At 37.8% G+C, this 26120-nt stretch overlaps 3 protein-coding genes across 5 annotated transcripts; 2 read left to right on the top strand and 1 right to left on the bottom strand.

Moving 5' to 3' along the window:
- Window positions 1-2753: 2753 nt before the first annotated feature.
- Window positions 2754-6451, bottom strand: LOC113090861 (ATP-dependent RNA helicase DHX8-like; the record flags this gene model as incomplete). The annotated part of the gene is made up of 8 exons (XM_026256462.1): window positions 2754-2837; window positions 3248-3667; window positions 3754-3968; window positions 4466-4638; window positions 5129-5264; window positions 5388-5612; window positions 5781-5832; window positions 6262-6451. Coding segments are annotated over 5 exons (636 nt in total), but the record flags the coding sequence as incomplete, so codon positions are not given.
- Window positions 6452-6967: 516 nt separating this feature from the next.
- spata20 (spermatogenesis associated 20) lies at window positions 6968-20756 on the top strand. 3 transcript variants are annotated; one of them, XM_026256470.1, is made up of 14 exons: window positions 6968-7272; window positions 7799-7936; window positions 8258-8322; window positions 8429-8583; window positions 8672-8815; window positions 9905-10106; window positions 10192-10322; window positions 10435-10539; window positions 11291-11365; window positions 11957-12169; window positions 12737-12929; window positions 13782-13950; window positions 19395-19603; window positions 20308-20756. In XM_026256470.1, exons 1-14 carry the CDS (start codon window positions 7064-7066, stop codon window positions 20352-20354), a joined length of 2055 nt encoding a protein of 684 aa, XP_026112255.1. In that variant the 5' UTR covers window positions 6968-7063; the 3' UTR covers window positions 20355-20756. The 3 variants fall into 3 exon arrangements, with proteins under 3 accessions (XP_026112255.1, XP_026112254.1, XP_026112256.1); XM_026256469.1 differs by having other exon boundaries at window positions 19395-20756; XM_026256471.1 differs by lacking the exon at window positions 6968-7272 and having other exon boundaries at window positions 7922-7936; window positions 8403-8583; window positions 19395-20756.
- Window positions 20757-22962: 2206 nt separating this feature from the next.
- LOC113090862 (uncharacterized) lies at window positions 22963-24800 on the top strand. Its single transcript, XM_026256463.1, has 5 exons — window positions 22963-23566; window positions 23667-23723; window positions 23809-23859; window positions 23953-24258; window positions 24352-24800. The coding sequence occupies exons 1-5, from the start codon at window positions 23383-23385 to the stop codon at window positions 24798-24800; spliced, it is 1047 nt and encodes a 348-aa protein (XP_026112248.1). The 5' UTR covers window positions 22963-23382.
- Window positions 24801-26120: the final 1320 nt, after the last annotated feature.

Raw genomic sequence — 26120 nt, forward strand, 5'->3', positions numbered from 1 at the left:
CCACTGATCCAAAATTTCAATGTAATAATCTTCGACACTTCTTGAGTGACACTTCTTTATCACTCTTGCTTTGTGACATGGTGCTCCATCATGCTGGAAAATGCACAGATCATCACCAAATTGCTCATGGATCATTGGAAGAAGTTGCTCTTGCAGGACGTTTTGATACCATTCTTTATTCATGGCAGTATTTTTGGGCAGAATTATGAGAGAGCCCACTCCCTTGTTTGAAAAGGTGCATCTCAGGATGCTTCACTGTTGGCACAACACACGACTCATGGTACCATTCACCTTTTCTTCAATCAGTTTTTCAGATGTCCCAAACAGTCAGAAGGGAGCTTCATCAGAAAAAATAAATTGGCACAAGTCTTCTGCTGTCCAAACCCTGTGCTTGACGTTTTTCTTGGAGAGAAGTGGCTTCTTTGCTGCCTTTCTTCTTTTTTTGTGGATCAAAACAAAACAAAAACAGTGAATTTTTATTTGTTACTTTGTTTTATTTATTTTGGCCAAGCTTTTAGCAGTTATATAAAAGGCATCTGATCCCTCTACACAATAATCTAGAAACATTTTGAATAAACACCACAACGCAAAACACAAAATTTGTGTCACTGCCAAACCTTTTGGCCACGACTGTAGAGCCTTCGTGATAGAGAGGCACTTCACACAGAACGCGTTTTTGTGTAACACTGCCTACTGTTTTCCTAAAAAGGCTCACGCCTTTTGCAGCATTGTTAAGCCACCGAATAACATAGGCCACATCTTTCAACAGCGTTTTTACCTGCTAAAAAGAAGCAACGCAAGCTCTCAGCTCGCTCCAAGCGACGACACCCGAATTAAAATTATCAAAACGATGTTCACCCTCTTCTCGTTTTAATTTTTTTGTTTTTAATTTTTTTATTTAACTTTTTCTAAGTCCTCCGTCTGTGTAATCTGTTTTTGACATGTGAAAGATGGTGAGCACGTGAAACTCTTAAACCACTCCAAGTTCATGTTTCGGGCTCCGGACCGGTCAGTGCGCTGTGAGCGCGCAAAGGGATTAACAGACATGCAGACAGTATGAAACGCATTCTGATTGGATAAAGAGATTCTCACCGCGATCTTTACAGTAGCATCATTTTCTACATACCATGTGAAATAACAGAAGCTTGTAAAAACTGTGTAATTGTAATTTACTTACAATTTTGGTTACATTGCAAGTCCAAAAAACAAATAAACAAACAAACAAAAAAGTCACCACATGGATTTAACTATAGCAAATAGGTAATATTCTTCCATTGGATAATTACCGCATGGATGATTATGTTATGTGCCCAAAGAATGAGGTCAGCTGACAACCTGAATATACTGAATGACCAGGTTAATCAATCAATGAATTTTTTCTTCCCTGATGGCACGGGCATATTCCGAGATGAAATCTCAAATTGTGAAGGAGTGGTTCAGGAAGCACGCAACATCATTTTCACATGCATTGATTGGCCAACACCGAATCCAGAGTCAGACCTTAACCCTGTTAAGAATCGTTGGGATGTGCTGGAGAAGACAAGATCCTTGCGAAAAATGTATAAAACTCTGAATGGCAAATAAATTATTTGACACAGCAGAAGCTTATCTAAATGATGCCACGGCGAGTGCATGCCGTAAACAGAGCTAAAGGCGGTCCAATTAAATATTGGAGTGTTTGACTTTTTTTTTGGACGGGTAGTGTATATACACATGCGATATATTACTCATGAGCTCACCAAAAAACAGAAAGTGGGAATTTTAAGAAGAACGTTTTAATTTAAGTTGACATCAAAATGACTCCAAGATATGACACAATCTGTAACAATATCAAAAAGTACAGGACATTTCCATTTCCCTCGTTTCCTCTATTGGAAGAGCTATAATACAAAATCTCCACTGTGGTCCAATACACTGATCCTGTGTGGTAATTTAAACATTAAAACAGAAGAGATATCCCGAATAAAGATGAGATGTGTGATATATAACATCCGGTTCACTTGCACATGACCAGACCTCCGTAGAGGAACTAATTGAATTAATAAAAACCCTTTCCCTCTCAGCACTGTAACCAACATCCACTGACCAGACGGATATACTGTCAACACAAATGGGTCATTCCTTTAAATCTGGGTGAAAAAGAGCAAAGTGAAAGCAGAATTTCCTTTAAATTCAAACATGTTGTTCACAGTAGTAAAAAGTATCTTACTCTACATACAAAAATACAAAAAAAAGGGGCACCTCGTGTTTATTTTTTTTTTACGCACATTTTTAGCTTCTGTCCATGTTATCCTCCACCCTGCCAACACCACAAAGTTGATGTTTTGTTCAACAGCAGCATGGGACACTCGCAGTCGGTGAGGACCTTGTGTGAAGGTTCTAGCGTCGTAGCGGTTGTAGAGGGGCTCCAACCGCAGCGGTTTCTTCTGCTTGCTAATGTCTGTGGGATCAGAGACTGAAGAAAGCTGGAGAAAATTCTACAAGCCACCTTGGGTCAATGGTGGTTACCTCCCTCATGTACTCTTTAGTGGTCAGCACAAGCTCATGATACACCACCCTGGGGAAAGGAAGGGATTGAATCCAGGTCTAGTACAAGCAGCATGGATACTAGTTGTGTTGTTCATCTCTTCTGGCAACATTGTTGGTGGCAAACATACCATTCTGGTTCACGATTGAACAACGTGCTGGAGGGGTGGATGTAGACTACCTGCTGGTCTATGAGGGTCCTATAACCTTCTTGAGGGTCTTTTTTGGCTGCATTTTGGAAGAAACCACTGCAGATGGCCTTCTGTACCCGTACTGTGGCTTTACCACATGATACCACATCCAGCTTGTGTCTGACGAGAGAAAACTGTTAACTAATTACGGAGTGTAAAGGCCCATTCACACCAAGGGTGACAACTATACTGATAAAGTTTAAAAAATCATTCCTATTCTATGTGAAGAGAACAGGGAAGTTCACACCACAACTATAACGATAATAACACAATCAATGGAATCACTTTCAGAATATTTTTCCTATAATAAACATGGCCAATCAGAATCCACTCAAGCTTAAAGAACTCGAGCAAAGCAGTGAATGACATAACTGCAGCTCATACTTATAATAAAGTGAATGTTATTGTTCGTTGGTGTCAACACTAGTATAATTATGAATACAGTTATCTTTATAGTTATTGTTCTTGGTGTGAATATGCCTTAAGGCTTAGGGTGTGTAATACGATGTAAGGAAGTCATATAAAGTTACTGTTATTCTCAGCCGCCCACCTATCCATGATGCCCAGCATCTGTTTGCGGATATCCTGCACACGCCGGAGAGATCGAGCCTGGATGAAGTTTTTATAGCACCAGGGGTTGGAAAACTTGTTGTTCTTCCAGGAGTTGTAGACAGCCAACAAAGTCAGGTGGTCCCCCTCAGGCTGGTGAAACTTAGCCTTCTTCTGGTCAGCCAGAGCTGGTTTGTCCTGAGATTCAGAGTAAAATAATGATTACTGTCTTTAGGATCAGTTTGCTATGATACCTAAAACTCCATTTAATGATGTAACCGTTCAGAGGACATTCTGTACTGAGAGCAATGACACTATGGTCAGCATCTCTTCACTACAGCCAAGATGGACGGACATGATCAACATCTTACAAAGCATGGGCTCTGGTTGTCATGGACAGCCTGTAAAGACACAATAGTCAAATCTATGAACATAACTAAACTAAAATCTAGCTAAGGATGAATATATATAATAGTTAAAATCACACCTGAATGAGCAGCTCTTTCAGCTTGTAGATAGGAAGTAGGAAGATTCTCTCTTTGCTCTAGCATAGAAAGTTGAGCCTTTTTTCCATAGGACGCCTTGTTGCCACCAAAGGCGTGTTTCTTCCATTCTGGGATGTCGTTGGGCATCATACCTATGCCGCTCATGTTGGCAGCTATCTGCCTCCTGTCGGCTGTATGGATGACGAGGGTGAGAAAACTGAAAAAAAGCAGAGATGCACAAACATGATTACAAACTTGAGCTCATACAAACCCAGGGGGCATACAGGCATCAGAGATAGGCTTATGTGCAGACCAGCCATCATCTGCCTTGATAGCAGAGCGCAGGAAATCAGATGACCATCTACGAACTCCCTAAACCACAGTATGGACAAATAGGAAGGAAGTTTATCTGGAATTATGAAAGGCTATTACATTTCATAACCTCTTGTTCTTTTTTTTAACTGGAGGACATAAACAGCAAAATTTTGTATTACTCACACAATCCTAATTTACTATACAGTTAATCAGACTGCTTTAAGTTGTAGTCTTCAAATTACACATTCTCATCAAAATCAAATGTGTGATATTCCTGTTTAATGTCTCAGAATTCTGTGCATAAAATAATTTGTGCACCTAGAAGATTTAACTAAACAAAATTCCAATGCTACCTTTAGCTTTGTGGGTGTTTTTTCAATTGAAATTTGTATGTCTTACTGTCAGGCAGTGGGTCCACCCAGTGCTTGTTAAAGCCCATGGGTATTGAGTCCATTCCAGCTTCCCGTTGGTCCTGTTTCACCTCCCGTCGCTCTTTGGCCAGGGCACTATGCATCATCGCTGCTTGGAAGAGAGATCCATCAGGGTTCTTCCCCAGTGTCCTGGTCAACGTCCTTTTAAAAGCAAAACAACCCAACAAAAATCAGCCAACATACAACGCACAGTGATCAATCAACATAAAATACAAGCGGAGAACAAAAAAATTATTATTATTAAAAAATAATAATAATTATTATTACTACTACCAATTTAATTTTCACTAAAATAAAACAAATCTAAACATGTCTATATTACTTAAAAGACAATAAAATATTAATACAATAATAAATTGTATAGTTACAATTACTACAATTACTATGATCATTATAATGAATGTAGCAATGCAATGCAATGTATTTTAATGTCTTTAAATAAGCAAAAAAATATATGTATATTTATTTTTTTACCCTTTTTTTTTTTTAAGAATTTAACAAATCTGTAAATAAAATGTACAGATTTAAAAATACAAATTTTAACTTCTCTAAATTGTTGACTTTTGGGCCTCAGTGTATATAGTTCTGTCTGTTCTCTCTCATAGCTTTCATTAAGAGTGAGCTCACTCACCTTCATACTGAGACTTGTTTTGGATCCAGTGAAGGACAACACCTTGACTTTGACACTTTGACCTTTGCTGACCACATCTGCTACCCGACCTTCTCTCCTGAGCTCAGAAATATGGACCAAGCCTTCCCAGTGATTCCTTTTTGAAAGAAAGATGCGAGTAAAAAAACTTTATGTTTAAAAACAAATCTAAAGAATATCGTAAACACTCACATTACATTTCAACAGCCTTAGAAGTAGATTTACTGTATTAAAAACATACCTGAGACCTTCCACCTGTACAAAGCAGGCAAACTGCATAACACTGGTGACTTTGCCATTGTAGATATCCCCCACAGATGGCTCCTCCGTTAGGGGCCGGTCGACATGTTTGTCCTTCCAGCGGTCGGAGCCTTTGTCTCTGTCTCCCCGTGCAGGACTCCTGGACCTGCTGCGAGAGTACCAGCAGCTCCTGCAATTCCTTCTGTCTCTCTCATTAGAGCGTGACCTGGAACGGGAGCGAGAAGTTATTTCAGTAGACAATGTATATAGAATTACCCTAGTTTTAGGATTATCAGGTCTGCATAGAGCTGGAAACAGCTCTTTCAGCTGGACTTTTTCATTGTTTGGTTTGGCCACAGAATTAGATGCTATACAATAAAGACCTAGCACTTACTTAAATCTATTGATGGTTGGATGTTTCTCTGCAAGACTGATTACCAACTCAACTGAAAAACACATAAAACAACAGACTATTACTTCAGACTTCCACAGACACACAAATTGTGTGCCAAAATACCTTTTACTACAGTAACTTCTTCTACTTTACAATCTTTTAACAGATTTCAAATGATTTCAAAGTATTAAAGACATTTCCAAAGGAACAACAAGCAATGCAGCTCTACCACATAAAACGACTAAATTACGTTCCTGGCAGCAACCAGCCTTTTTTAATATAAAAGGATTCTAGATAAACGAAAGGTGCAACATAATAAGGTGACTGAATTATATTTAATAACACAAAGTAGCGATTTGTTCCAGTTACATTTTGCACACAAACACTGATTCCAAATGTAGAAACAGGGTAAGTTGACCATCTTTTTACGATACAGCTACAAACAACGTGACACGCGGTCAAATTAAGTTTATAAACTTACCAAGGTCCTTATCGTTGATTCCTAAGTGGTTGTCAAGCTCGGTACAAACTTTAGACACCAAAGACAAATATTCGAGCTTTTTGAGCTCGTCTTCTCCGATCTCTGCAATCTCTTCAGCGATGTTGTTGTTTCGTTCGCCGGAACAAAGTGCCAGCGGTTCCTGTTGTCCTGTAACTTCTAATTCCGGGTTACATTACAAGCGTCCTCTAACGGACAAATAAGCAAAACCAGATCCAAAACCTGTACTGAAATGCTAAATTATTATTAGTATCAGTAGTAATATTTGTGTGTGTGTGAATAAAACTAAAGGTTTTAAAACTAACGTTAACTGTAATATTAATAACATATCACTTATTTTATCTTCCACAGATTTAATACACAATGCACGGAGATAATACATTAAATTCAAATTTAATTAATTTAAATATCATTAAAAAACAAATACATATATAATGTGATGTTTGGCCAAAAATTCCTCATCACTTTGTCTCATATCGTATATATTTTGTATTATATTTTGCGTTAATTTAAATACAACCTAAAGATTATCGACGAAATGTAAGGAAAGAATTCTGGACTCAAAATCTCACTCCAGAAATCAGTTAGGTAAAAAACCCTAACGTTAAGCCTGTTTTATACAGTCTATGCCCTAACCCTAACTCTTTTTTTTGACTGGTTGTTATTATATTATATAATAGATATAGTGCGACATCTAGTGGCACAAATATGAATGTCAGGTCACTCCACTGGCACTGACAGTTCCCTGCGTTAATCCGCACCCCGGACAGGTCGGTGCGGATCTATGATGCTGAGATTTGGATTCGCGTGGTCTACATTATCAGCCACCAGCAAACACATCGCACAGGCCAGGCTCTTCACCGGATCCCCTCTGCGCAAAAACAGTCCTCGTCCAGTATTATATTACAGCCGGTGCACTGGACTACCACAAGCCCTCCAGTTTTGCCAAAAGTCAGTTCTTGCCAGTACCAGATTGTTCTGGGACAGCTCCAGGTAGGCACTGGCCTCTCACACCCTCATACTTCCAGGCTGAGTGTTTCATCTGCTTGCATAACGGATCATAAAGTGCTGAAGCTTTGGTTAGCGCTACAGCTAACTAACTTACAGTGACCTTGGTTAACGTTATATGGTTCGAATAAGTAAGCCGAAGCCCAAAAATTCTGTCTAGGACATTTCTTAATGTTGAATGCATACAAAAATGCTATCTAGATAGGCAGCTTACTGAGTTCTGAGACACACACAGCTATTGTTTACACGCGAAACGTATGCTATTGATATTGTAACTGTTCTAAAGTATGTTTACAAATAAAAGGTGGCATATCCTTTCTAAAACTGGTTTTCTGGCTAGTTTAAGCTGGTCTTATCTGGACAACAGCTACCTGTAAAGTTTCCATTCTAAACCATTCTTTATTATTATTTCCCCGCCCCTGTTTACTAATGTCCCCTAGTGTGCAGTGGCACTCAGAGCACTTTCAATATTAATTTAATATACCACAGATGTATCATGTTGTTGCTTTAGGTCTTCTGGAGTGAATTTCTTCAGCATGGCATCAGGAGGTGATGCACCGGACAGATCAAAGACCCCAAAACACACCAATCGCCTGAGTAAAGAGAAGTCTTCCTATTTATTACAACATGCGCATAACCCTGTGGACTGGTGAGATCTTTAGGCTTACTGTAAAATGCAAAATCAGTTTAGATTATTATTGTTATTATTATTATTTTGAAATCATCAACTAAAAGCACCATGTGAATTCTTTATATACTACTATAATTCTTATTATAATTTATAATGAAACATCCCTGTATTTTCCCTGTATTACTGTATGGAAATCAAATAGACTTATATTAGATTTTAATTAACAAATTAAACATTAGTTAATTAAATTTTGCCATTAAATATATATATATATATATATATATATATATATATATATATATGTATATATGTATAATTTTTTTTTTTTTTTCTTAACAGGTATCCATGGGGGCAAGAAGCCTTTGATAAAGCAAAGAGTGAAGACAAGCCCATTTTTCTTTCAGGTAACATATTGGTATACTTGAAAACATGCTGGATACATGTTTTATTAGTGTTGTTTAATGCATAAGTCTAAATATTACAGTTTCTACCGCTTCTTATTGCTTGAAGTGGGTTATTCCACCTGTCACTGGTGTCACGTGATGGAGAGGGAATCGTTTGAAGACGAGGAGATCGGAAAAATCCTCAGCAAGAACTTTGTCTGTATAAAGGTGGACAGAGAGGAGAGGCCTGATGTGGACAAAGTTTACATGACATTTGTGCAGGTTTGGACCAATAGAATTCATTGCTGTCAATGCCATAAGTTACAAAGTGTCGTGGATAATTGAAATACGATGAATGGCTTCTGCCTAGGCGACCAGTGGCGGTGGTGGTTGGCCAATGAGTGTGTGGCTCACACCCGATCTCAGGCCTTTCATAGGTGGCACTTACTTTCCACCCAGAGACAGTGGAAGAAGACCTGGACTGAAAACGGTGCTTTTACGAATTATGGAACAAGTAAGAGCTGAGATTTCTTATTCAGAGATTCTTGTTATATTTTGAATATGTTAAAATTTTTCATATGTGTTTTCTTCCATCATGTCTGTCCTTTTTTACTTTATGGAAAACATTAGTTCTTTTGTGTCTATACTGTAGTTTGATGGTTAGCAAGATAAGATTATGTTGATGATATATTTTTATAAGGGTATTTGTGAGCATAGTGAGCACTGGCACTCAGTTAGGGCAGGGTAGCCACAAGAGTGGTCCATGGAAAAGCCTAATAATAATAATAATAATAATAATAATAATAATAATAATAATAATAATAATAATTACAAAATAAGTTAAAGTTTAACAAACTGGGCATTACTATGTTTTATTGTATTAGCTGTCTAGTTTTCTGGTTTATAAATATAACAGTAGTCTTTAAAAGATCAAATTAATAGAACACAAGTATTTTCCTAAAGTTTTTAAGTACCCTAACATTTAAAGTTTTTTTTTAGGCAAATTAATATTTAATGATTTAATAATTCCTTAATACTTAATATTCAGCAAGGATGCATTGACTTGATCAAAATTGACAGTAAATACTTTTACATGGTTACAATTCTTTTTTTATATTATACTGTTATTTTGAAGAATTCTGGGTTTCCACAAAAATATTAACTATTTTCAACATTAATAATAATAATAATAAGAAGAAGAAAGGTTTCTTGACAACATGCGCAAATCAGCATATTAGAATGATCATGTGACAATAATGGCTGCTTAAAATTCAGATTTTCTTTTATTTAAAATATATTAAAATAGAAAATGGTTATTTTAAATTGTAAGAACATTTCATAACATTACGTTGTTTCCAGTTTTTACCTTTAATCAAATAAATGCAGCACTGTTGAGCATAAGAGACTTAACTTCAAAAACTCGAAATTATCTTACTTTAAAAAACTTTTGAGCAGTATTGTATATTTAGTTTTTTTTTTTTTTACAGTATAAATGGGCCTTTAAACATGAATATATATAGCTGCCTGTATATTGACAGTGGCATCCAAAGATTGAAAACCTTGTACTGTGGTGCTCTGAGTACCTTCATACTGTGTGTTTTAGTGGCAAAGCAACAGAGAAACCCTGGAGTCGAGTGGAGAGAGAGTACTGGAAGCCCTCAGGAAGGGGACAGAAATTTCTGCCAGCCCTGGAGAAACTCTTCCACCCGGCCCAGATGTTGCCAACAGATGTTACCAGCAGCTGGCTCACTCTTATGAAGAAGAATATGGAGGTTTTCGAGAGGCACCGAAGTTTCCTTCACCTGGTAAACAAAACACTGGGATGAATTGAAAGGATTTATCACTAAAACGTGTATAAAATTCTGTTAACCACCTGTCTTGTTTTTCCAGTGAATCTGATGTTCCTGATGTCATTTTGGGCAGTAAATCGTGCCAGCTCTGAGGGAGCAGAAGCACTGCGAATGGTCCTTCACACTCTCCGAATGATGGCACTAGGGGGCATTCATGACCATGTGGCACAGGTGACATGCAAATACTGTGTATTCAGAACCTGTCTCAACTATAACAGATGCTAATTATCAATGCTTCCCTTTTAATTACATAACCAAACACAAACATCTTCTTTTTTTTCAGGGCTTTCACAGATACTCCACAGACTCCTCCTGGCATGTTCCTCACTTTGAAAAGATGTTATACGATCAAGGCCAGCTTGCTGTGGCCTATATCACTGCTTACCAGGTGGGAATATATTTGTGGGGGGGTCTCATTATATGAATTTGATATATTTTTTTAATATTTGATGTAGATTTTCTGTTTCTCTTATATGTCCAGATAATTACTTATGTCTAGAAAGCAATAATGAAACACTGTGCTGTACTTCTGGAGTTTCTAGACAGAAAAGGGACTTTATTGGTGTTTTATACCCCTTATATCGTGTTTCTTTATCAAAAGAGATGGTTACCTGAAAATGAAAATATCCTCACACTGAGGTCATCAAAGATGTAGATGAGTTCGTCTAGTGTTAACTTCAAACCCTTGCTTCAGGCTAAAATATGACTCTTTTATTGATTTCTCCAGTGAAAAGTCATCTGAATCAGGAGAGAAATAAGCACTGATCACGCACAGCTTACAAGCAAAAACAAGTACAAAACAGTCCTAGATAAAAATGTGGGTGAATTTTGATGTGAGAGGAGAACAGTGGATGGACTTTTTTGTCCTTGTGTTATCAGCTGTTTAAACTCTCATTCACATGGATCCACTGGTGATGTAATGTGACCCCCCCCCCCCCCCCCACAAATCTGTTCTGATAACAAGAAACAAGCTCATTTACATCTTGGGTGGCCTGAGAGTAAATTTCTCAGCAAATTTTCCATTATTTGAAGACGATTTTATGATTTCTATAATCAATCAATTGACATTTTCTAGTTATGTATCTGGCATTGGCTTGGCTGTGGTGTGGTGGTGTTGTTATGGCTGTTGATCTCTGCAGGTGTCTGGGGAACGCCTATTTGCAGATGTGGCTCGTGACGTGTTGCTTTACGTCTCCAGAGACCTAAGTGACAAGGTGAGTTGTTTTCCCCCTCATTAGACCCTCACTTGGCATCAGTTATGCTGAATCAGCACCAACCCACAAAAGCACGGAAAAATCGCCCCGGTCAGAGCCCTTTTTGAGGTCAACCCTCCTCCACTATCCAGCACAGGGTGCCAGCCATCTTGTGATGATTAATGGTTTGATGACACACTCAATTAAATTTAGAAAATCATATCTATGATGATTTATGGAGTAATTAGGTACCAACAATGCTTAGCTTGAACCTTATTTATCTATTACTTTTTAGGTTGTGAGAGTTACATTAGAGGTCGGTGTTTTCCCTGATGCTAAATATACATGTTTGGGAAAAGAATGCATAAAATAGCTGAAAACGTTGCATGCTCTCTGTACTATAAATCAACCCCTTGTTATTATTCTGTAAATGACAAGCTGAGGTTCACTGTGTGCTGAAGATATTTAATGTAATATGTATTAACAAGATAACTTGTGGCCAAGAAGTTATGATCCCCTCAAGAAACACAGCGTACCTTCGAAAACAGCATACAAGGGATGAAAAAAGAAATAAAACACATTTGATTATGAGCATTGTGCTGCCCTCTGCAGTCTGGTGGCTTCTATAGCGCTGAGGATGCAGATTCTTTTCCTACGGTGGAATCCACTGAGAAGAGAGAGGGAGCGTTTTGTGTGTGGACAGCAGGAGAGATCAGAGAGCTGCTTCCTGACATTGTGAAAGGTGCCAAAGGAGCCATAACACAGGCGACGATCTTCATGCATCATTACGGTGTGAAAGAGCAAGGCAACGTGGACCCCGCTCAGGTTTGGGAATTTGAGGTTTTTATGAGAGCCAGGACCTTTCTAATCATGTTAGAAAGAGCCTTGGCTACAAGTTAATAAATAAATAAAATAATAATAATAATAAATGTTTATGTATATGAAGAATTATTTTGGATTCATTTTCTAAGCATGTCCAAAGGTATACAATTATGTTTATGTGTAGCCACCTGTTTCTTCCATTTCCTTACAAAAAAATAATATATATATATATATATATATATATATATATATATATATATATATATATATATATATATACAAAAACCATGTGTCAAATACTTACAAATATTATTTGCAAATTTACAGTTCAACTACTAAAATAATTATTGAAATACTATTAATAAAATAAAAGTTTTGCTAATATATTTAGCTACACAGAGATGAATAATCAGTGATAATAATGTTTTGCAAACCAATTCTGTTTCAAATTTCAAATCTGCAGTTTCGTCTTGTAGGTCGGTACTGCAAATTTGTTGTTAATGGCAGGGATTTTAGTTTGTTATGTGCTTTTACTGATTGTTACTAAATGTGCTCTTGGTGTTTTTGTAGGACCCCCATGGAGAGCTGCAGGGTCAGAATGTGCTGATTGTGCGTTACTCAGTGGAGCTCACCGCTGCTCACTTTGGCATCAGCGTGGACAGACTGTCTGAGCTGCTGTCCGATGCCAGAGCCAAGCTGGCCGAGGTGCGGAGAGCACGCCCACCTCCTCACCTGGACACCAAAATGCTAGCTTCCTGGAATGGTAAGTTCCCCGCATCCCGATTGGAAGAAAGTAAATGTGTCAGCCAGTAATATACTGCTGGAAATCTCAGAGCACTCTACTGACTAATTAGAGTTGATTGCATTTCTTTGAGTGTTGTGAAATGGAAACAGCCATCAATTCATCAATGAGAGGCTTAGGCATGAAGAATGCTTGCATCCCCCAAAGCTATATGTACCACCTTTCTATCTTTACAATGGAATTTCTTTCATTTTGCAAACACGGTCCAGTGTTCAATTTGCCTTAATGGCAGCATTATAATGTTAGAGTTCTTTCATGGGGCGCTTAGATGTGTTGCCAAGCCTTTAAAAGCCTACAGAGGGGACCTCTGGGTTGTGGTCTTTGCCCTCGTTGTCTTTAATGAAAGGATATCAAAGCCTTCGCAGGGTGCCAAGGCCCTTTTAGAGCTCTGTCTGACAAAAGCGCTCAAAGAATGGTGACTAATGAGCTGATATCTTAATTAAAGAAAGCTTGAGACATTGTTTAATGAAACTGTTCCTTCCAGAGCTACGCTCCAATTCATTCTTAATTCATACCCACTGGATATTGGTACCTGCAGAGAAACTCTCCACTTTAATCAAACCTGATAGGCCCGCTCGCATAGCTGTGAGACATGTCAGGGCTATAGGCACACGGAGCTCTGACAGGACTGTTGTTATTGATCCCCAGCCCTCAGAACACATTGTACTTTAGATCTTATAGACTCTTAATGTCTCCTTTCAAAACTCCTCTGTCTTGCCTGGCACTTTTTTACAAAAAGTTTTCTAAATTGAACACGATTAGGTTTTCCAAAGCTTGTAATCTCTGGCCACTCTCATTTCTTTGGTTGGGCAGGACTGATGCTGTCCGGGTTTGCACGTGTCGGAGCCGTGCTGGGCGACAAAGCTCTGCTGGAAAGAGCTGAGCGAGCAGCTTGTTTTCTCCGAGAACACCTGTGGGACGAAGAGGGGGAGAGGATTCTCCATTCCTGTTACCGTGGAGATGATATGGAGGTGGAGCAAGCGTAAGGAACATTTCTGGCTATCCCAAAATAAAATGTACTCGGCCTGCAAAAGCACTGAGGCTGATATAAGAATAGTTACGGATTGTAAAGTGCTAGTTTGCTAGCTTCAATCTAATTTCCCACCATTATGAAAACAAAAGCCTATATGAAATAGAAAATTTAATTGGGATGTTAATTTGGCAAGTTTGTCAATGAAGAATATAGGAAGGGTGTTTACTAACCCAGTGGGCTGTGGTACCCGGGGAGCAGTTGGGGGTTCGGTGCCTTGCTCAAGGGCACCTCAGTCGTGGTATTGCCGGCCTGAGACTCGAACACACAACCTTAGGTTTAGGAGTCAAACTCTCTAACCACTAGGCCACGACTTCCCCTTTGGTTGTGTGACATGCACATAATAAAAATAATTAAAACTTACATTCAAATGAAAACAAAAAACGAATTCGGATCTTAATAAAATCTATAATAGTTTATAAATAATGCTAAAATAACATGAATTATAAGGAAGGTGTATGTACTTTTTCAGTATGCCACGAAAACTACAGTAAGACACCTTCTGTCTTGCTTCCTGGTCTTAATTGCACATATCTGTGCCTTAAGCACATATCCTGCCAATGTAGAAATGACCCAAAATCAGCAGAGTACAAAGCTTTTCAATTAAATCGCCCACAGACATATATTCACTGCACTCATTCTTGGGGTAACCCACTGTGTCAGCACATCGGAGATCCCACAATGCTGAGTGTGCTTCTCAGGTCACGTTGATCATTTTTATGAGTTAACCCACACACCATTTGTAACTGATTTCAACTGGCTGCTTTCAGACCTTTTTCACTGAGTGTTCCACAATGATAATGAAGAAGTAGCTTTGTCATGCTGTCACATCGCATAATGCTTAATCAGGAATACTCCCTCTGTAATCATCTGATTGGCCTTAATACTTAGAATTTAGCGTAGGATGAGATGTTTCTTCTCTTGCAGTTCTGCGCCGTTCTGTTTGCATAAGGGAGCTGGAAAATTCTGAGTCCGTTTGTTTTTCATTTCCTTTGGAGAATTTCCCTCACAGGGAATAATTTAAGCATCCCAGCAAGAAGATGAATTACCGAGGAATTAAATGTGTTTCTGGCTACCTGATTTCATTCACTCAAGAGGAACCTGCATTGTGTATCGCATTGTTCCTCACTTTGAATATTCCTCATTCACAGAGATAGTTCTCCAAAAATGAAATGGTCATTATTTACTCTCAAGCCATATAAGATCCCATCAGAAATTCTTAAAATTATACTAGTCATTTTTTTCCCTGCAGTTAAAGTGTATAAGGGTTTCAAGCTTCAATAAAAGACACAAAATAACCTTATTGCTATTATAAAGTGGTTTAGTGCAACTCATCTGCTATATTCCAAGTCTTCTGAAGCCATTCGGTAGGTTTGTGTGAGAAATAGTGAAATTTATATTATTCACTGATAATATTCCTTTTCTGTGTGCTGTTGATTCAGTGATTTAAACTCTTGAACTGAATCGGTTTGATTTGTAAATGAATTGTTCAGACTGGTTATCTGAACCAGATGAATGGTTTCAATTCAAAAGAAGATTTCATTCACAATACAGACTGTCATGAAAACACTTCTTGTCGAATTCAAGATTTTCAATAAATAATGGTTTCACATTTACTCTGTTTCTCACATACAGCTATTATATGATGTGGAATATGGGGTGTGAGTCATATGGAGCACTTTTATTTGACTTTCATGGTGCCTTTTGGAGCTTGAATGCTTTAGACTCATTGTAATTGCTCGGAAAAGAGCATGGAAAACAGCCTTTGCTTTTGTCTTATGCTGAAGATAGAAAGTCATGTTGGTTTGGAACGACATGAAGGTGAGCAAATGATGACAGAATGTTCATTTTGGGGTGAACTAATCCTTCAAAGAGCCTTGTGCCATGCAGTGAAAACATTTAGAGAGAAATCTGGCACGGATGTTTGATAGGAATGAGACAGGTTACCTGACTGTTGTACTTCTCAAATGGAATTAAGGGCCTTTTATTGTAATAGAAGAAATATGCTAGTATCTGGGCCAGGTAAAAAATGTAGTGCCAGGTGAATTATTCATGAACCATCCAGTGGCTGTGCTGTTATTCCAAGGAATGTGGCAAATGGTCCAAATCTTGTTCAGCTGTATAAAAATCATACTACATGCTGTGAGTAGATCTATCAGTTTAGAACAAGAAGCCTTCTGGCTCCTGCGACAGACAGAGGTTAGGCTCTTTTTTTTTATAGCTTCGGTCTCTTGACAGGTTTGTGTGGAAGTTATGATGTGGCTTTGCTGCACTTTGAAGAGACTGCATCACCTCTTGAGAATACAGAGAACGAACAAGGAGGGACTGGAAGAATCCAGGGAGAGCTGTTCTTTATTAAATTGACTGGCAGGCTGATTTGTTTGTTGTCTTACAAAGAAGAAACTGAAACAGGAGTCGTATTTTTCTCTGAACTATAAACCCAGCTGAGAAGAAACTTACCTCATAGTCTAATAAAGGTCTAGTTAGCATAGACAGTTTAGCCACAGATACTAGATGCCATAACCATAGTCTGAGCATTTGACATTTATATTATAAAATAAATTTACCATTGCTCAACGTTTTTGAATATTTCCGAATTACTGTCACTGATATGATTGATGGATTTCTCCGAGTATTGTAGACCTCTTTGGGTTCAACTTTGAAGCACACATGTTTAGTACCTAGTCACCAGGTTTTTATCCAAATTCACCTGGCACTTATTGTATATGACATTTGAATAGTGCATTAGAGCTGACAGCTTGAGGCAATGACATGGTAGGGGTCAGATGATGATGGCGCTCCTCTCACAGGCACCTCATGACATTTTTCATCCCTTGGAATGTCTTTTGTTTGAACTAAGAACTATGGAGGCTAAGTTCCCAGTGTTAAACCCGTCTCGCCCGTCCTGCTGCAGACACTGTACTATCTTCAGACCTGTCACTATCTGTTTCCTCACACTCAGCTGGCCACAGTGCCACCTCTGTTCAAGGGTCTGAGAACAAGGGTTGAAGGGCCTTGATGTGATCTGAATCAAATTTATTTTAAACATCAAAGACCTTTGCAATCTTTTTGGGTGGCACCACCTCAAAAGGAATTTCAAATGGCTTTTATACCACAAAGGTCCTGTTAAATGTCTTTGTGAGTGATTTGGTAGGGCTTTTCATACTGAATGCTTAACCATCTGAATCTCACCCTTTTTTTGTCATGCTTAAATAAAATTGATTTAATATTTTTCTTGCATTCATGTAATTTCAAACCTGTTTATTAAAAAAAAAAAAAAGAAATTCAGTTTAATTTCCCCCCCCCCAAACAATATAAGTAGAACTTTCGCTTCCATCCTTTTTATTCTCTCTGGCATTTCCCTCAAATTTCAAGTCATGGATTGCAACAGACAATTCTGAGAGCAAATCAACATGAAGCTCTCTGAAATAAGAAAAGTACGATGTGGACATGAGCAATTGTAATAGACTGAAATAGGATGAAATTCATGCAGTAACTTCACCCTGTGTGTGTGTGTGTGTGTGTGTGTGTGTATTTTTTCCCATTGGGGCTGTCATGCGCTTCCACAGCACTTCAGTGAGGAAAGAGTTTCACTTTCAGTAAAGACTGTTCTGCCTCCACTATAAAAAATACTTAATACTTAAATACTTACTTAAACAGACAGCAACACTTAACCAAGCGCTCCTTTGCGAAGTTCTCCTCGACGTTCCTCCTGTACCTGAACAAACAAATACAAATCACAGTTTGAACAAACAGAAAAGGGTGTGAAAAAGCCCAATTCAGCACCCGCAGTGTTCTGGTGTTCAGGGTTCACGCACAGAGAGGCGTCTCTCAAAACGCTTGAACACCGAATATGCTTCTTTTTGCTCTTGTACCGACGAATACATACAAAATATGTCAAAACACCCGTTTTGGAAAGTATGCTTGAAAAAACTGTCGTTTATGTCTTAAGTGAAAGTAAACCTTTGAGAAAAAAATGTTTATCAATATATTGGATGCGTTCATTGTCTCTTAAAGTGACTTGAAGTTTTGGTTGAATGTAATACAACTACACTTTCTATCAAAGTTATCTGACATTATCAAGATGAATTTGATGACACAGTTTAAATCTGAGTTCTTGTCATATTTTATGACCATTTTCCAAACAATAGCAAAAAACTGTGATAATGTGAGAAATGTTGAAGGTGTCTGAATACATTTTGGTTTGATTGTATATTTCATTTTTAAATTGAAGAGTATGCAGTGCTATTTAAATTTATTTATTTGGTTTCTGTACCTGGACACCTACAAACTTGAAAAAAACTTAAACATTGTGTAATAGCACAAATAAATAAATAGAACGAACATACAAATGAAACAATTTCAAACAGGGCTCACTGGTACAACCTGCACCGGGGCCCTGCTAACCCCAGCTACGGCCCTGGATACACACAGACACATTTCAAAAACATAACCATTATATTTAAAGCATGATTGTGATTCAAGCAATTCACATGTTGTGATAAAATTGTTTGCAGAATACAAAATATTTTTTTTTGTTTATTATTATTATTATTATTATTATTATTATTATTATTTTATTAAGTAAAAGTAATTACTTTCACCTATTGTAGAGTTATAAATGCTAAGGTAGGGTTATTATAGAAACATTACTACTTAGAAATAAAAACATTACTACTTAGAAATAAAATACTGAAAAAATAGTAAAATAAAATACAAAAAAAGTAAACTTTTTTTTTTTTTTTTTTTTTTTTTGCTAGTTGCCAAGACAAACATTTCTCAATTTAATTGATTGTAACGTGATAAAATAAATAACTAAAACTGAATTGAAATAAAATTGATAAAGAAAAATCACAAAATGACAACAAAACGAACTAAATTACTTTAACTAAAAATTAAATGGAAAACATAAAAATGTAAACTAATTCAAAATATAAAACCTTAAAAGTTTCATAATGGTACTAAAATAACTCTGGTTAAACTGTTTTCTGCACATTATTCTTGAAGTTCTTTACCAGCAGCGGCCAATGAATTGGAAGTCTCGCACATTCACAGGAAGTGGCTTACAGTGAATACAAGTTATCCATAGAGTCTATCAGTTTTTAATTCCTGCCATGAACCCTCTTCATTTCTTGTTTGCAAGGCTTCCACCGAAACATGCCTCGCTATAAATGCATTTCCCATTCTTCTGGTGTTTAATCTATTTCAGCGGGAAACTGGCAGACTGCCACAGCTGCAGTCAATAGAGCTTATGTTATGTCGAGCAAACCCTCATAGGTTAACTTGACATAATTCCACAGGTCAACCCAACATTAACAAGAAACTGAATTTGTATTTGTGGAAGAACAGAGGATCTTGACCTTCTCTACTAATGTTCTCTATAATGTTCTCTCCAGTGCATCTCCCATTGCAGGCTTCCTGGACGACTACGCCTTTGTGGTGTGTGGGCTGCTGGACCTGTTTGAGGCCACGCAAAGGCTCCACTGGCTGCAGTGGGCTGAAGAACTCCAGCTGAGACAGGATCAGCTCTTCTGGGATTCCCAGGGCAGTGGCTACTTCTGCAGCGACCCCTCAGATCCGACACTGCTGTTAGCTCTCAAACAGGGTGAGGAGCAGAAATGTGACATCATGTGTGATGGTATCTGTATTAATGGTGTGGAAAGCCTATGGATCTCGGCTTTTTTCTTTGGTAATCTGTGGGTGGCTATGAGTCACGGAAAGGATAATGAAGATCTGTAGCTGTTAGTCTACATTCTGCATCACTCCACCGCTGATAGCACCAGCACACTGCACTCCCATGGACCCTCGCCTGGGTAACTCTGTTTCAACCAGACACACTCTGCTGAAACCGACCCATTCTCTCCTTACGTAACCGCATCCCTGTCTTTTATTATGCTGTAATGTCCGTCTCTCTTTTCTATCTCACCCAAACACACTGCCTTTTTTCACGCCATTTCTTTTTCAGTCCCTCTTCTGAGGAATTCCTATATCTCCTCCTCAACCCTCTTCCTGTTTCTGGGTACAATTTGACCAATATAGAAGACTGATCCAGTACATCAAAGACTGTTTTGTTAAAGCAATTGCTATTTCCTTGAAGTAACACCACCTCCCTTTTATTTCACGCTGTGCACCATTCATCACCTTCTGCGTGTCATTGCTATGGAAGTGGAATGAGAGAGTGATTTTTCATTCTTTTTTTGTCTCCCACGACAATACAAAAAAGAAAAAAGATCTGCACACATACTTTCAAACTATATAAGTGCCGGGGCTTAATGTCCCGAATGACTTGGCTCCATATTTTCTCTGCAGGAATTGCTAGTACGAGCCGATGCGAGCAAATAGTGCCTGGGCCGTGACTGATGGCACTGGGAAAATGGCACTGACACCAATGAGATATGGATGATAGCTGAGAAAGCTAACTGTTATGTTTTTGTTGTTGCTTCTGATAAATTAAAATGGACATAAGACAGATTTTTCATCTTCTTTGAGTGACTGGGCCATAATATAGTGAGCCAGAGTTGGCTCCTTTAGAAGCCATGTGGTGCTGTCACGTGTCAGAAACGAGTCCCTTCACCTCTCTCTGTCGGTGGAAGATGGATTGCCTCCCAAAGCATCTGCCACTCTACATTTTACGCCTTGCCCAAACTAGAAAAGACCAAAACGAGTCAGCTTTGCCATTTTGTAAAAACCACAGACTGTGAAGCCACTAGATTTTCCACAAAAAAAAAAAAAAAGCTATTGGGTTTCTTTATTTTGGCCTTGAGTTCTTCAAAAGAATTACGTTGCTGTTCAAATATTTTAAGTATTTTATAGAAAGCCTGATTTCCATATTGACCAAATGCAATGCTGTGTTCAAGTCCTCCTGCGAAGTTCTACATTATGAATTTGAAAATCATGATGAGCATAGTCATAATTTATTCACGCAAAGACAGAGGGCATTTTAAGAAGCTTTCAAAAGTTTGGGTTCGGTAAGATTTTTTTATGTTTCAAATGTTTTTTTAATGCTCATCAAGGCTGCATTTTTTTAGACATAAACACAGTGAAAACAATAATATTGTGAAATTTGATTTCAGTAAATATTTTGCATTTTAACCTATATTATTAGAGAGGATAAAGTATACCATGTGTCAAAAATTTGATTGATGAGGGTCATAAAAGTCATCTGTTCTGGACACCTGTTTGTACCCCCCACCCCTCCCCTCCCTGTACACCCCGGTGACCTAGATATGAACTTACGACCCTAAGAAGGAATTTCTGTGAGGGAGGGTGAAAATGTGTTGGGGGTCTATGTGCTTTTTTTTTAAAACAGTGGAAAGGGATGAAATCATGTAAATGGTATAAGGGAAGTTTTTATTAAGGTTTTAAGTACACAGTGCATTTCAAGAAAAAAGGTTATAACACAAACAAAATGGGAACGATGTAATGATTGTTTTCGTAGTTGGAAAAGTGTAAAACGTTGTTAAAGTTGTAACAAATAAAAAAGAAAAAAAAATAGGTTACTGGTTATTTATCTAAAACAACTAAACAAGTCAAAACCATCAGATGTGTCTTCTTTAAGCAACACGTGAAAAAGATGTGAGAGCTTGTAAAAATTTAAAAAGGTGTTTTGTTACCAGTTAGAAAAGAAAGCATTTAGCATTTGTACCTTACCTCAAACTAAAAAAGAAATGAATGTAAAGCGGCGATACAAACCAGAAAACTTGGTGTTTGTCATAATGTGAGAAAAAGTTAAAACAAAAGAAAAAAGATGGTAGGCATTACGCGGATCAAAAATAAAATCCATCAGACAAGATCCTTCAAATCAAATCTATGTTGTACTTTACCACTAACTACAACTTTAAAAATCGAGAGTGTTACTGACAGAGAGTTAGACGAAAGAAAAAAAGATCTCACAGCAAAGTGTCAAGGCATCTCCGTTGAGCGATACTGACATCATCGCTGACACACTTAGAATGAGGCTCGGGGAATGCTCCGGAAAAAAAACCACGCCTCCGGCGCTAGAGACTGCCCCGCTGTAGGCGTGATAGCAGCGTCAAATAGATTTTAAATGTTAAAATAATTAAACTAAGTATTTCTTAATAAATAGACATCAGTCCTTAATTAGTGAAAACTTTAAATCCGTTTAAACATAAGATCAATTTGTACTTTTTAAATGATGTAGCTTTAGGCGATTTTATTTACTTTTAGTCTTAAAAAATAAAAAAATAAAAATAATAATAAAAAACAGCACTGAAAAAAGCATTATTTGTTTTTAATGTATTAAGTTAATTACTCTAATCTACGACTAGTCTAAATTTAGACTATTGCCGTCGATATATCTTTTATTTTTGTCAAGCTTAATTTCTCAAGCTATGACAATTAACACACACACACACACACACACACACACCCAGCCACCCATCCACACTTTCCTTCAGCCGAGTTTGTGTCGTGTTATCTAGTAATTAAACCATACATATGTAGTTAAAAGTATCCCCATTTAACAATATGACAGGAAAGAAATATCTCGTCTCAGGTCGTGCAGCGAAACGTGACCGCGTCGGGCGTCTGGTGTCTGTGTGATGTCACCTGTATATCAGTTAGACATCAGCGGGGGTAAAAACATCTAAAGGTTTTGGGGGTTTGCAACTCGACTGTAATCTAATTAGTTTTCCGAGGGGGTTCTGGTGTTGTAAACGGTTTAAAAAAAAAAAAAAAGTATTTATTCAGGGATCAAAGACAATTTAAACTTTATGGCTAAGGCCTGTGATCGTGAGGTTATCTGACAGTTCGTTTGGTGGATCAAATGGGTGTGAAATCTTTTAACAAGGCAGACAATACAGGAATATGTAGTTTAATTCGAGTTAATTTAGTTTATTTTAGTTACATTTATAATTTTTATTAACCCCTAGAGCTTTCAGCCTCAACATAAATGTACCGAGAATGCAAACAAGTACACAAGCACTCACAGCACACACACGCATACACACACACACACACACACACACACACACACACACACACACACACACACACACACACACACACACACATACAACACTTATGAGATTTTTAATTTAAGACTTTGACTTATTAAGAGCTTTGATTTCCAATGTAAGATGAAATAACTATTAAATGCAAACGATTCGCAATACTTTGCGGGGGCAAATGCTACACAGATATCAATGCATTGATTTTGGGTTTGTTAAAAAGCTTTGCATTTCAAACAAATGAAGTTAATGCCGTATCTAACCCCGTCGAGATGAAAGGGCGTCTTTACGCACCAGGATCCGTGATAAAGACCAGACGGTGTCTGATGCAGATCAGTCAGGTAACAGATACATTCAGTCAAGTTGTAAAACATACAGGCGTAAATAAATCAAAGTGTATGTGTATTAAAGATTTATGTTATTAGGGTATCTTCTTCTGAAGTTTATTATATTTAGAGGCGTTCTCAAGAGACGCCCACACGGGGGTACCCAGGCTTTAAAAACTAAAAGTTTTGTCATACTGATTACCTGCAAAATTAACTTCAAGTCGTGCTACGCCACAATAAACAATAACGAAACAATGGCGGACAACTACCAGGGTGAGTTTTTTATTTTTATTTTATTCATTTTATTTTATACAAATGATTTAAATATATTTTAAAGTGAATATTTGTTTAATGTATGGTGGATGATTTCTAGACGGTTTCGAGAATCAGGACTTCGATGAAGGTTTGGATCAGATCCTTGAAGAGTTATGTAAGTATTTACCAATTTTATTTTATTAATTCAATGATTAATAATAATAATAATAACGACAATAACGTTGCTATCATTCCAATAGTTGATGAGAACGTGTTGTTTGCTTGTGATGAACCCGGTGCTGTTAATAACGGTAAGACTTTTTCTCAATAAGTTAAAAATGAAGGTTCCCATAACATACTTACCAGTATAATAATGAAATGTTTATTTATTTATTTTTTGACAGACGAGCAAGATGTTGGCAGCAATCAGGAGCTGATAACCCCTCCAGAAAACGTTGCGCAAGAAGTTGAGATTAGCACCGAATCACAACACGCCCTAGGACACGTCACAAAGCCTGCCTCCGCCGACGCGCCGGATCCCGAGGGTGATTCTCACAATCTCCCAGATGTCTCAAACGTACGCACCGAAGCTAGCGTTACGTGTAGAGTACGACATTCGGAGGGCCAGGGAGTGAAACGTCTGAGGTTACCGGAGTGGGGAACAGACGATGTACCAAGCACCAGTCGTTTAAGGACTTCGGAGAATAACGGTATGTATTAAAGCAGAAAAATTGCTTTTATGTTTTATGTTTTGCGTTTATTCAGCAAAATAATTAAAAAAAAACCTTTATCTATATTTACAGAGCAGCGATATGATGAAGGAGGGGTGACAGCTTGGAGCGATTCTATGGTGAGCGCGTGGGATCGTGCGTCTTTTAGCGATTCGGCAAGCGAAGAGGAGACGGAAGAATTGCCTAACGAAGACCCTCAAGAGCTGTTCCGTGAACGTGACTTAAATAGAAGGCTTGATTATGATATGCTTCGCCGTGTTAATCGACGGTTTGGCACACTTTTCGATTTGAGCGGTCAAGCATTGTCCTATCGAGGTGCAGAAGAGATCGTGGGTAATGCTCAAAGTGATGTGGTAGCGATTTTGAGGAACATCATCGAATGCCAACAACAGCTGAACGAATCCTTACGTCATGCAGCCGAATTTTGGAGGAGTTGTCACGATCAACTATATGGTGAATTTCGTCAGTTTCAACAACGTATGAACGGGGGTACCGGGAGAAATCCATCAGGTACAAGTTGAACAAAACTTAATTGTTAACGCTCTTACTCTGATCAGTGAACGTTTAAATCTAATGCAAAGAATGTTATCAGATTTGTACCGACGTGATCATCCTTGATATGTATTGTCTTGTTGTTTTTAGTATTATTAATTTTTAAAAAAAAAAAATTTTGGCTTGGAAAAAAAAAAAAATATTGTTTTTTTATTTCTTACACGTATTATTGTTTTGTTCTAGGTAGTGAATTGCCATTAGTTTTTCATTTATTAATATTGTCTGTTGGGGGGTGCTTTATATCATATGGTATGTTATTGTGTCCCACATTAGCGGGGTTGTTTTACTTGTGGAGAAAATATATGGTTTTGAATTTATAACAGTTGTATGTTTCTGTTTTGTCATCTATATCGCATTGTGAACTGGTGTTGGTGTTTTCAGGAGTATGCACGCTCGTCTTTAAATTTAAAAAAAAAAAAAAAAAAGGTGTTTTCGCTTTTAAATAAATAAAATAATAATTCAAAATGAGTAGTAAAAGATGTCACGATGATTTACATACCCACGGTTCAGAAGATGATCAGAGACCATTAAGACCCAGATATGATTTTCAAAACAATACACAACAGTTACACGAAATTATTAACAATCATTTACACATGTTACCGCCTAATCCTCTTAACATGATAGATAGATTACACGAGCTAATAGACGAACAACACGAATGGTTGGGAGCCGCTGTAGACAGCGATGTCCAGATCGGTGCTGGAACTCCTAATAACGATCCCTCAGGTTATGATCCCACAGCTCCAGATATGGGTCTCAGTCAGCATTACATAGATAGACTAGTGAGAGAAGGAGGTAGTGTGGGTGATTTTACGATTGTCCCAAGACCTCGATTTAATGGTTTAGAAATTCGCAGAACTTTAAATTTTCGTGAAATAGCGACAGATGATTTTGCAGCATACAATATATTTTTACATGATATTTTGAACGAGATTGTTACACTTTCCAGATTATTAGCTGGCGATGGGGGTTTTTTTAACATCTCCCTGCAAGGTGCAAGTCTGCCCACTGATATTAATGCAGTTCTAACGCCTGATAACAATCATGACGTTAATGTATTTGTAGACCAAATCGAACGAACCGTTCAAAGCAATACGGATGTAGCTTTTGATACCGCTTTAGAGTTACGTGTCTCTGTAGCGCGAAACAAACAAGGCGGTGGTCGTAGGAAGTTGGCTGATCTGGCACATAACCAGGTCATACAGAAAAATAGAATGCATTTGTTTGCCCCCAAAAATGTCACAGACCATATGTGTTTTAGCATGTGTATAGCGCACTTTCTAAAT

Source organism: Carassius auratus, unplaced genomic scaffold (genome assembly GCF_003368295.1).
Source record: "Carassius auratus strain Wakin unplaced genomic scaffold, ASM336829v1 scaf_tig00214049, whole genome shotgun sequence".
NCBI classification, from domain to species: Eukaryota; Metazoa; Chordata; class Actinopteri; order Cypriniformes; family Cyprinidae; genus Carassius; species Carassius auratus.